General features: G+C 35.4%; 1 protein-coding gene across 3 annotated transcripts in view; it reads right to left on the reverse strand.

Moving 5' to 3' along the window:
• SGO2 (shugoshin 2) overlaps window positions 1-11,504 on the reverse strand; it is a 30,997-nt gene extending 19,493 nt beyond the window's left edge. Inside the window, exons 1-6 of one of the 3 annotated variants that reach the window (XM_057746677.1) lie at window positions 11,433-11,504; window positions 10,479-10,575; window positions 8,672-8,803; window positions 6,536-6,711; window positions 5,554-5,631; window positions 4,777-4,853 (exon numbers count right to left, since the gene is read on the reverse strand). In XM_057746677.1, the coding sequence (XP_057602660.1) occupies window positions 4,777-4,853; window positions 5,554-5,631; window positions 6,536-6,711; window positions 8,672-8,803; window position 10,479 (464 nt within the window). In that variant the 5' untranslated portion in view covers window positions 10,480-10,575; window positions 11,433-11,504. Of the gene's footprint in view, window positions 1-4,776; window positions 4,854-5,553; window positions 5,632-6,535; window positions 6,712-8,671; window positions 8,804-10,478; window positions 10,576-11,172; window positions 11,295-11,432 lie in introns of those variants that run through there. The other 2 variants (XM_057746678.1, XM_057746679.1) reach the window with 2 other exon arrangements.
• Window positions 11,505-12,527: the final 1,023 nt, after the last annotated feature.

A 12,527-nucleotide genomic window follows, 5' to 3' on the forward strand; every position in this document is an offset into this window, starting at 1 on the left:
ACATACTTACAAATATTTATGTATAGTATTTATAATTTTCCTATAATTAATGCTGTGGAAAAACCAAAACTCTTCCTCTGGTTTCAAACAAATACAGTTGTATGTAAAGTTTTGTGTGTAATAAAGTTTGCTATGTTTCCAAAAGGTGTCCACGTAAACTAAAGCTATATTCCTAGAGTAGTTAAATCTATGGGGGGAAAAAGACAGAAAGCTACGGAAATAGACAGAATGACCTTTTTGAATTCAAATAATAGAGTAATATGCTCCAATGATAAAGATTTTGCCTTGTACGCCAAACAAAATCATATATTTAAAAATTATAGATAATAATAAAAATAAATATTAGAAAATATTTGTTAAAAAGTGAAAGGCACCTATTAGTAGAACAGCCATTGGGAGGAAATGTCTATACCACTTGAAGAAACAAGTTAGCAAAAAATAAACAGAGGAGAGGTTCTGCTTCAGGTGATGGCCAAATAGCTACTATTGAATCAATCTTATCAAACATAATGAGGACAAATTCTGGACAAAATAAAAACAAAACAAAAAGCTACCTGAGGTCCCTGGAGAGTGAACAAAAAGCAGCTAGATACAGAAGAGGGGGTGACACTTAGAAAAAGGGTTAGCTTACCACTGTTTACAAACCTCAGTCAGTGCCACATTTTCTAAAAGTTACAAATACGGTCATTATTATTAGTTCAAGGCCAGAATTCAGGGCAACTACAACCACTGGAAAGTGTATGTGATGGGAGAAATAACAGGAAAAGTAGAAAGAGGAGCCCCAAATTTTGTGCATAAACTCCCCAAATCTTGAGCTGATCCCTGAATCACATATATGTGAGAAAGATTCCAAGTGGCCCAGCTAAGGATTAAAGAACTGAAAAGAGATTTCATGTTGTTCATCACAGGTAATAACAAGTTTGAGTTCAGATAAGGTAACTATCTACTAAAATAAAATATCAAACTTGCTGGAGGAATATACCTGAATCCAGATTTTCTACAACATAGAATTCACAATGTCTGGGATACAGTCCAATATTATTCAACACATGAAGCAACAGGAAAACATGATTCAAACTCAAGAGAAAAAGATAACCAACAAAGAATGATCCAAATGTATAAATGGCCAGTAATTTGATATTTTAAATGAAATGGACAAACCTTTTTTAAAATTAACAAACCTGACACGAGAAAAAATAGAAAAGCTGAATATTCTTATATTTATTAAAATGGGATGCTATCAAAAATGTTTCCACAAAAAATCTTCAGGTCCAGATAACTTCTCCCAAATATTTAAAGATAAAAACATTTTTTTACACAAATACTTCCAGAAAATAGAAAAAGAGGGGCATTTATCAATTCACTTAGGGTGACCAGCATAACATAAATACCAAAACTTGACAAAATATAATAAAGGAAAATTATGTCATCTTCATTATTAAAATACATGCAAAAAATCCTTTGAAAGATTAGCAAATAAAATTTAGTGATATATATCAAAGGGATATATCATCAGGAGCAACTCATTTCAGGATTGTATTAAAAAAATCAATCATTATTCATTACATTAGAAGAAAAAAATATAAAAAATTCATTACATTAATAGAAAAAAAAAAGGGAAACGTATTATCTTCTCAACATTGACAGAAAAAGCATTTGATAAAATCCAATAGCCACTGATGAAAAAAATCTCACCAAACTAGGAGTACAATGGAACTTCTTTAATCTGATAAGAAGGAGAATCTATAAAAGCCCAAGAGCAAACATATTAAATAATGGGAACACAGTAAGAATGCCCACTGTTAATACTTTAATTCATTACTGAACAAGAAATAATCAGTCCAACAAGGTAAGAAACAAAAGATAAAAGGCCTATAAACTAGATAAGGGGGTAAAGGGAAAACTGTTCTTATTCACAAATCATAAAATTCTATTAATAGAAAATTTTTAAAAAACTATAGATAAACTATTAAAATTCATAGCCAGGTCAATGTAAACAAGGTCGATATTCAAAAATTAATTATATTTCTATATACTAGCATCAAGAAGAAAAGGAAAATTTGAAAACAATTAAGAATAGCACTAAAAACATCAAATAAGTAGGAATAAATATAAGATGTGCAATAACTGTATTCTAAAAGCTTTGAAGCTACATACATAATATCTAAAAAACAAAGTGATACACCATGATCATGGATGAAACATTCAATTTTATAAAGTGTCAGTTTTCCCCAAAATGAACTATATTCTATGTAATCCCAATCAAAATTCAAGGGGTGTGTGTGTGTGTGTGTGTGTGTGTAAACAGACAAGCGGATTCTGAAATTCACATGTAAATGCAAAGGGCCAAGAATGGCCAATTAAGATATATTTTTAAAGCATAAATAACTAACACAGAGATTCAAACTATCAAATATCAAGACTTATTATAAAGCTAGTAATTAAGATAGTGTGGTACTGACAAAAAGACTCGTAATAGAATAGTGAGTTCAGAAAGAGACCCATACACATTCAGGCACTTGATTTTTTTATACAGATAACACTGCAATGAGGTGGGGAAAAGGATGATCTTTTCAATAAATGGTGCAAGCTCAACAGGATTTCTATATTAAAAAAGAAAAAATGACTTATCTCTCACATCGTACCCAAAATTCTAGGTAGAATGAAGACCTAAACATGAAAGGAAAAATAATAAAGCTTTTAAAAGAAAACATAGGAGAAAACGTCATGACCTTGCAATTGGAAAGGTTTTCTTAAAAGGACACAGAAAGCGTAACCATAAGAGGGAGGGGGACAAATAGAGATAGATATATAGATATATAAATTGGGTTCATCCAAAGATACCATTAAGAGAGTGAAGAGGCAAGCCACATTGTAATGCACAAAGAATTTATATACAATGTATAGAAAGAACTCCTACAAATCTGTAAAAAGAAAAAAAAATAACCTGATAGAAAGTAAACATATAAACAGATGCTTAACTTCATTAATTATCAGGGAAATCAAAACTTCAGGGTAGTACCTCTACACACTCCCCATACAGCTAAAATGGAAAAGACAGACAATAACAAGTATTGTTGCAGATACATAACAGGAACTCTCATATACTGCTGCTAGAAATGTAAACTGGCATAATCCCTTTAAAAAACTGTTCAGCAATTTCTTCCAAAGCCAAATATGTGTTAACCTAGCAATTCTACTCCTAAGTATATACCCAACAGAAATGTATACATGTATTAATCAAAAGGCAGACACAAGGCAGAATTATTTATAATAGACCAACAGTAGCAAAAAAACTAAAAACAGAAGGATGGATAAATTATGGAATAATCATACAGTGGAACACTACACAGCAACAAGAATGACTGACCTACAACTATATAGGACAATATGGATGAATCTTATAAACACAATGCTAAAGGAGCCAGAGACAAAGATCATACATCCTGTATGGTTTCATTATATGAAATTCAAAACTAGGCAAAATTAATCTACAATGTTAGAAGTCAGGATAATATTTATCCTTGGGTGGGTGATGGCAAGAGGCACAAGGATATCTGAGGTACTGTTAATATTCTGTTTCTTGGCCTGGGTATTGGTTATACCATAGTGTTCACTGTGAAGATTCACCATTCTCTAAAGATTTTTGCATGTTTCTAAAATGTATTTTATACTTCAAACAAAAGTTTACTTAAAAAAATACAATAAAATTTTCTGGGGGGCAACTTAACACTTGAATCATACATTTATACGAAATAATGTATGCATAATGACAGCCAAGATTTTCTTGAAAAAGAACTGAGCACCTAGAAGACAACAAAATGTACTATTTTAAAACTATATTAATTAAAATGTACACGTGCAATGTGGAGCCAGTACAGAACAGACAAAACTATGGAACAAACTGGAATGAACAGAAATGACACCGTAGATATATGAATTTTTTTTTACTATAGTACAGATACCACTTCAATACATAACTGCATTTACTCATACACTTAAATAAATGCATTAAACCTGTAACTTATGTAACAGAAAGAACACTGTCTAAGAGACAAGACAATTGTGATCAATGATATTAATTCACTGAGTCATTTTACCTCTCTGGACTTCAGTAACTGTCTTTAAAAGTGATAGGTTTGAAACAGTATTTACTAAGATTATAATCAAATTAATCAAGAAATGGGGAATTCTGGTCAGGAGAATAGTAATGATAAAAGTTAATCTTAAAGTCTGAGTAGCATGCAAGATAATAAAGGTAGAAATAGTTATCAGATTCACCCAGCAGAAAACATGAGGCCAGTGGTGACCTGGAGGAAAAGAAAGAACTGAAGAGTAGCAGAATTCTATAGATGACCTTGGTTATTGAATTGATGGGTAAGTTTCCTTGGAGCCCTGGGAATACAATACCTTAATGGGCAACTACAGGCTGATAAAACCTGAACATCGTATAACACACACAGACAATAATTATGTTATATGAAAATCTAAGTACTGTGAACCAGTGTAATTCAAACACATGTAACTCAAGGTCTACCTGTGCCTCTTTCTTCTCTAGAAACCATGGGAAAGCTGAATATTATTTCAAAGTTTAAAGCTGAATTCTATTAGATTATATCTTCAATTTCTTTCACTGGTATAATATTGATGAGTATTTCATTATTTATTTTTAAATGTTTTTCTGTTTCAAGGAAGCAGACCAAATAAAAAGTATTCAAAGTTCAATTCAGGTAAAAGTGTGCAAGAAAATATTTAACCAAGTTTTGAAGCAATTACCTTGCAAATGGAAGACGCATCAGTTTGCACTGTTTACTAACCCGTTCCTTCTTGCTACTCGGCAGTAGAAAGAGACTCTAATGGAATTATTTTTCAAAAGAACAAAGAAAATGAAAATGAATGAAATTTCTAATCTCATTAGATACTGTCTGTCATTAAAGTACTAAATTATACAAGGATATTAATAACAATGGAATAATTCTTGTGTTTAGCCTGTAATAGTTTAATGAGAATAATGTGATGATAAGGTTAAACACAGTTCATCCTTAATCATGCCATATAAAGATAATCACTACTAATATTTTGGTATATAACCTCCCAAACTTTATTCTATGCCTGTGAATAAATACACATTCATGCATATACAATATTTCAACATATACAGTTGACCCTTGAAGAACATGGGGATCTAGGATCTACCTCTATTTTTTCCCCTAATAGCTTTCCGTGTTCATCTTTCTGAAAATGATACAAATTCTTCTCTAATTTGAAATATGATTTTTCTACTAATATCGTCTATGCTTTTGAGTCTGTTTAGTTCCACTGATCTGTCTAATCCTGTGTTACTTTTAAACAAAAGCTAATTTTTATATAAAAATTTCAATAACCAATTATATCAAATAATAATGTGCTGTTAGCCAATTAAAATTAGTATTATCTCCATTCCTCTATACAAAGTTTAAGATATGAATCTCTAACCTTGACGTTACTTAACCTACTCTCAATTATCCTCAGTAATGCTAAAAACATTACAATTTAGACGTAAATTCTGTTTACCTCAGAAAGAGTGCTCATTTCAATTGCAGTTATCAAGCTGTTGTTCATGAGTGCTTCTACTTCTATAAGCTTCTTATTCTGAAATAAAGACTCTTTTAATCAATTAAGATTTGGAGTTTATTAGACCACACATTTACAAATACCATCAGCTAAGAAGACTTAAAAAATAATTGAGATCACATTGAGCTAAAAAGGTGCTACACTGTATAGTTCAAATAGACACAGACACATACACACATTTTGAATACTTTTGAGCTATCAATCATAAACTTTCCTAATTTTTTTTTTCCTGGCCATACCATGTGGCATGTTGGATCTTAATTCCCCGACCAGGACTCGAACTCGCATCCCCTGCATTGGAATCACGGAGTCTTCACCACTGGACCACCATGGAAGTCCCTTCCAACATTTTTTAACCTTCCCATGATAATAATAATACATCATGTGGCCAGTTAACATAGTTTGTTGGGCACAGGAATTTAACCTCCAAGAAGTATAGTAAGTCATTTTTTCCATTTTAAATTAATTTCTACTCATTTTGGAATTAGAGCTATAGTTGTAACCTAGCTAAGCACTGGCTCTTACTGCCCTGCTGTGGACAGAGTTGGAAGGAAAAGCAATAACTACAGTCTTCATTCTATTTGGTTTGTAGCCAGTGGAATGTTGCCATTAAGAGAGAATACAAACACTCAGGGAACTTCCCTCCTTTCACTGGAGGAACTTGGCCCATCTTCTTAAAATATATTAATGTATCAAGTTTTGCTTATGATTAGCAATCAAATGTTGATCAATACTAGTTTTCAGAGCCAAAGTACATATTTAGAATGTAGATTCAAGACACCTATTTTACTACCCATTAACAGTTTGTCCATTAACATGGCACACTCTTTCAACAATTTTTTTACATTAATTACAGATTTGAAAAACATTTAGAGCTTCTATAATATAGTTTTAGAATTCAAACACAATATAGTTTGCATACCAAATTATTTAGCTTTAGACGAAGAAAGGTGTTCTCAAAATTCAGTTTCTCCACTTCTTTTTGCAATAGCATCTTTTCAGTTGTAATTCTTCGAGAATTCTCTTTTTCTCTACTAAGAGCCTGAGCTAATGCCCTGTTGTTTTGCTTTAAAGAAATTTTGAAAATAGAAGAATTATCTGTAAAAAAAAAAATTGTAAGAGTTAATATTGAACATTTTAATACATTTTCATATTCCTTAATAAAACTACTTTGGACAAAACGTATTTCACTTTGTAAGTTTTAGCTGAAGGTTAGAAGAGAATGACAACACAGATGGACTTTTGAAAAAAATGTACCCAGAGTTTGGAGCTGAAGAAATAAAAGCTAGATAGAAGATGAATAAGACTTGTAAGAAATGCAGGACGTTTGTGAATACAGAGTTAAGAACAAGAGGACTCTAACACAGACACAGTATTCTAGATAATTAGATCAGTTACAAAAACTAAATCTTGATACTTGCTGCTCTACCTTCCTTCCTACCTTTGACTAGGAGGTAGAATGGAGAAGCTGATCCCACAGTTCTAACTAAAGATTGTCCCAATCTGTGAAAATTTTAGAGCCAGTTTCTGTGGTTCTAGAATTGAACAATTTAATGCTCCCAAAGTCTATTTTTCAAAACCTCAAGTGAAAGGCAGCATACTTAATGCAACGTTGGACAGATCATCTAAACCCTGTGGGATCCTATACCTCCACCCCAAATATCCTGCCTCTTATTTCTAGACATCTATTGCAATCTAAACTTGATCCGTTCTCTTTTTTTTTTAATTTATTATTTTTTGGGGGGTACACCAAGTTCAATCATCTGTTTTTATACACATATCCCCATACTTGATCCCTTCTCTTTACAAGTACTATGTAAATATAATTTAAATCAGTATGCTTTCCTGTTGTTAGTAAAAGAAATTTAATTGTGAATTTCTTGGTAAAACTCACCTTACATATAGTGTTCCCTTAGTACACCTAAAGTATAGTTATAATTTCTTAATTTTGATTTACATGCCACTATTCAATAACATATCCCACTGCTTAAAAGTTATAGTATATGTAATGTTTTATAACAGTAATATATATTTTTATATAATAGTATTAATAGTTATAGTAATAATAATGGTAATGATAGTTTATAATACTAATAATATTTTTTTAAATACTCAGAGGAGGCTTGGGCATCTAAAAAAAAAATAAAGCCCCAAAAGTACTTTATTTTTGGCACAAAGAAAGTAGATGCAGACAGCCACCTTTGACATATCAAATGGAAATAGACTAGAACCAGTTTAGGACTTCCAGAAGCTAAAGGATAACAACATTTTCCTGTTGTACTCCTCACACTCAGTGTATTCCTTCATAACAGTGGGTGTGCAATGATTCTGCCAGAGAGAACAGGAAATTGCCACTATAGAAACTGTTCTAATACAAAAGATGGTTCTAAAGACCTGGGTAGGAGCAACATTATGATTTAAAGATACTCAGGAGGCTTGGCTATTTCACAAGGCACAATTACCTTTCCTACATGCTCTGTAACAGCAGCAAACCTTCCCCAATCCTGTTAAGATGGAAATGAATCATTGTATAATTTTTAGAAGTAATGAAAATTTATCTTGGGGTGTTTCCCTTTCTTTTTTTGCCTTCTGACATCTTAGCTCCAGAATCCATAAAACCCCATCTCCAAAGCACTCAGTGCCCTTATGATGAGCTTTGGTTATATAAAAACACTTACTAAAGCACACTATCTGGGCCAACCACCCCTAGATTACCCATCGTCCAAATTCTACAACATGTCAGAAGGACAATCCTTCACTTTTTTTCCAGCTCTTTTTCAGAAATGTCACATTGGTATTTTCTTTGCAGTGTAGGAGGTAGCTGCCTTGGGCCACCCAAGCCTCACTGTTGAAAATTCAGTTGTCACCACTGACAGTAAATCATCATACCACCCAACTTATAGGAGTTGAGGAGACAGGAAGGATTGAATAGAGAAAATCTCATTTAACAAAACAGTCATTTTAGTCATTTTCTGTACTTGACAAAGTACCAAATATATATCAATTTTCCAGACAAAAAGTAAAAATATGAGTATAGTTTAAGACTAATGACACTTACTTATTATTTTTGTTTTGATTTTTGAAGCAAGAGAAACATTCAACTTAGCAGTCTTTGAAATTCTGTCTTTCACATGTCTCTTAATTCCTGAGGTAAAAAGTGAACCTGTTTCCATCACTGGGTACTCCATCACTGAAGTAAAAAAAGAAAGAAAGAAAGCAGGAAATCATAGCATTGATTAATAAAGGCAAAAAGGGTAACTAATAAATACATTCTAAGAAGTAAATCATGACTTAAATAATATAATTTGTACATAAGTATTTGCAGAACCCTTCACATACAATCTGAAAGTATGAATGTAAACAAAAGTGGTTTAAAAGTAGAATCTTAAAAGGTAAATGACCTTGTTTTTTCATTCAAACCTATATCATTATATCTACCTACACTGGGGACGGAAAACAGAATAGGGCGGCATAGAAATGCACAGTCATGGAATGCAGTCCAGTGTGGGCACAGACTACTGTGATACAAAGTAAGAAGTGTGACCTTAGAGACATGCACAGAAGAGATATACCTAATTCTATGGGACTGTTCCCACTTCATCCTCGGACATACACTCCATTTCTCTGCAGCCTTTACAGCAAAACTCCTTTAACAAATTGTCTATACTCAGTTTCCTATCTTCTTGTAAACCTACTTCACACAGGCTTTCACTCTATTCCAACAAAACTGCTTTTGCTAAGGTTTCTAATGACCTCCACACTACTAATCTAATGGTCAGTTCTCAGTCCTCATCTAACTTGATCTAACAGCAGCATTTGATATGGTTAATTTCTCCTTCCCCCTCAAAAACGATATTTCCTTGGTTACCAGAACACCAATTCCTGGGTTTTTTGTTTTTCCCCTAACTAGCTGCTGCTTCTCAGTCTCTTTCACAGATTCTTCCAAGCTATAATAGGTTTTCTCCTTGGATTTCTTCTCTTTATCTACCCTCACTCTTTTGGTGTTTTCATAGTCATGACTTAAAATACCACCTAGATGTCAAGAACTCCAAAATTTATGTCCTCTGTCTGGATCTCTTTCCTGAACTTCCCAGGATTCATACAGTTGTCTACTGCACAATTCCACTTGGATAACTAAAGTAGCATATCAGGTTTAACCTGCCCAAACCAGCTTCACTCAGAGCCTTCCCCATTTCAGTTACTAGCAACTGCATCCTTCCAGTTGCTCCAGTCAAAAATCTCTCACATCCCAATCTACTTCACAGTGCATTTAGAATCTGACTACTTCTCAGTATCTCCACTGCTATCAACCTAGACAAAAGGCACTGATATGTCTCACCTGAATTATTTCAGTAGCCTCTTACCTCCCTATTTCCACTCCTGCCCTTACTACAGTGTACAAATCTATACAATCTAAAACTTCACCATCTGCTCTTCTTCCCATTTCCATAATTTTAAACTCCTCCTCCTTCTCCCACCCTAATCCATTCCTCTCACGCCACGTTGGCCACCAAAATCTAACTGCTCCTGGCAGGCATTCTTCAGCTTCAGGTCCTTTATATTGGAGTACCCATTCCAGGGTGACTTACCATACAGAGACTGAGGCACAGTCGTTCCTTGGTATCTGCAGGGTACTGGTTCCAGGACCCCCACAGATACCCTCATCCACAATGCTCAAGTCCCTTATGTAAAATGGAATGTATTCACGTATAACTTAACGCACGCCCTTCTGTATCGTTTAAATTATCTTCAGATTGCTTATAATACCTAATACAATGTAAACAGTTGTAAATGCAATATAAATGCTATGTAAATGCAATATAAATGCTATGTAAATAGTTGCCCAGCAATTGGCAAAATCAAACTTTGCTATTTGGAACTTTCTGGAACTTTCCCCATTTTTTTCCATCTCTGATTCGGTTGGTTCAATGAGCTGATTCGGAACCGGAACAGGAGAGCCGACTGTATTATAAACAGTGGTTAGATTGTGTTGTTGCCCCAGTTCTAACATTTCATAGCTATGTGATCTTAGCATCTCCATGTCTCAACTTCCAGACTTAGAAAATTATAAAAAAAAATAAGGGCATCTCACTGCAAGGACTTAATGAGTCAACGCATATACAGTGCCTAGCTTTGGACCGTCGCACACAGCGCTCACTAACATTACCTGTGTATTAGTACTCTGTATAGCTCTCCTCTGGCTAGAATCTCGGCTATCTCTACAGCAGAACTACTCAGTTCCACATCCAATTCTCCTGAATTGGATTCCTCATCTAGAAAAATCATGGGCCCTATTGCCTACCAAAATCCTACCTGTACGTCAAGACCCAGTTCAAGTTGTAAGTTCTTCCCAGTCTTCTATCATTCCTTCGCCTTCAGCCAGCCTCCCTTCTAAACGAGCGCTCCAAAGGAGAGGGGCTCCTCCAAAAACTTGGGTAAGCAGTCTGTAACATTCATTCAGCCTATTTACTGAGCTCTCACAGGAAGCCAGATACTGCTCCGAAAGCCGTAGAGCAATCTTAAAGACAGAAATCCCTTCCAGCAGGAAGGGCTTTCTACCTGGTGGCTCCCCTCCTCACGGAGCCGAGTGCTCAAATCCCAGGGACAGGAGGCAGCGACTCAGAAACCAGGGCCTTCCCCAAGAAGCCCCTCGGGGCCGGAGCTGGGGCCGCCGTCCCGGAGACCCGAGGCGGAGTGGGCGGGGCCGCGCGCAGCTCTGCGGACCCCAGACCCAGGAGGGCAGCGCCGGAAGGTTCGGCTCGGGAAAGGCAGGGGTCCCGCCACACACGGCAAGGCCACGCCAAACGTCACTGACTTACCGCTCTTTCAGCGTGGGGGCACCACCACCCAGCTCCGGAGCCCGGCGTTGGCCGCCAGGGCTTCGGTTTAAAATCCGTAGCCGTTAGCGGCTGCCGCACCAGCCAATCAGGTCCCGAGAAGGCGGCGCAGAGCAGCTTGGTTACCAGGAAGTGGGAGGTGGGAGGGACGGGAGCTCGCCGCGGGCGTGGCTAGGCCAGCCAGGGCAGACCCAGCCTGCGCGCGAGGGGTGCCCTGCGGCGTCTGGCGGTTGCTGTTGCGCTGTCTCCTGATGTGTTTATGAAAAAGGAACCGCTCCTTGAACGAAACTGCCTTTGTCAAGTAGATGTTTAAAAGGCTTGACAGCCACGTGAAGCCTGTTGGAAAGTTTTTGTTGTTGCTGCCATTGCTGCGAGACTGTCCTCCCACTTTTTACCAGTTCTCCATGTTTGCATTTCTTTGCATCTTTGCACTATGACGCCAGCAGCGTAATTTAGTTTCCACTTAAAAGCCCTCCCCACTTTTAACTTTTCAAGGGGGAAGCGGCAAAGAAATTTCATTGAAAATCCTGGATCTCATTAATACTTAGGTCTTATACTAATGGTTTGTTTTAGCTAAATATACAAGAATGGCATTTTCTGTTTTTCACGACACAGAAGTATATTATTAACTTTGTTACAGGTCAATTAGCTTAGTTTCCTTTCACAAGTCACTTTCATAATCTATGCAAAGAATCTGGAAAAACTATAGAGAGAATAAAATGTCCTCTTTGTATTCCATTAGATTGAAAATGAAGATAGCTTATTAAATCTATGTTTCAATAATCAATTATATAGTGATGCAGTCAACTTCATATTCTTGCTAATATTTTGTTCATTTGTGGACATTTGAGAATTACAACTTTGCATTTTACTTTAGAAAGTCTAGACAAATGATGCAAAACATGGTTTTGAGTTAGATCTTTAATATATTTCGAGATCGGTCTCCGAAGAGATCTAGCTACGTGAGTCTTGTGTAAGTAGAAAAGTATTTATTTGATTGGGCGCCTGCTAAAATTAGTGTATATTACAGTAATATTGGTTTAAAATGAAATATATTGATTATACAAATTTCTGATT

This window comes from Hippopotamus amphibius, chromosome 8 (assembly GCF_030028045.1).
Source record: "Hippopotamus amphibius kiboko isolate mHipAmp2 chromosome 8, mHipAmp2.hap2, whole genome shotgun sequence".
Lineage (NCBI taxonomy): Eukaryota > Metazoa > Chordata > Mammalia > Artiodactyla > Hippopotamidae > Hippopotamus > Hippopotamus amphibius.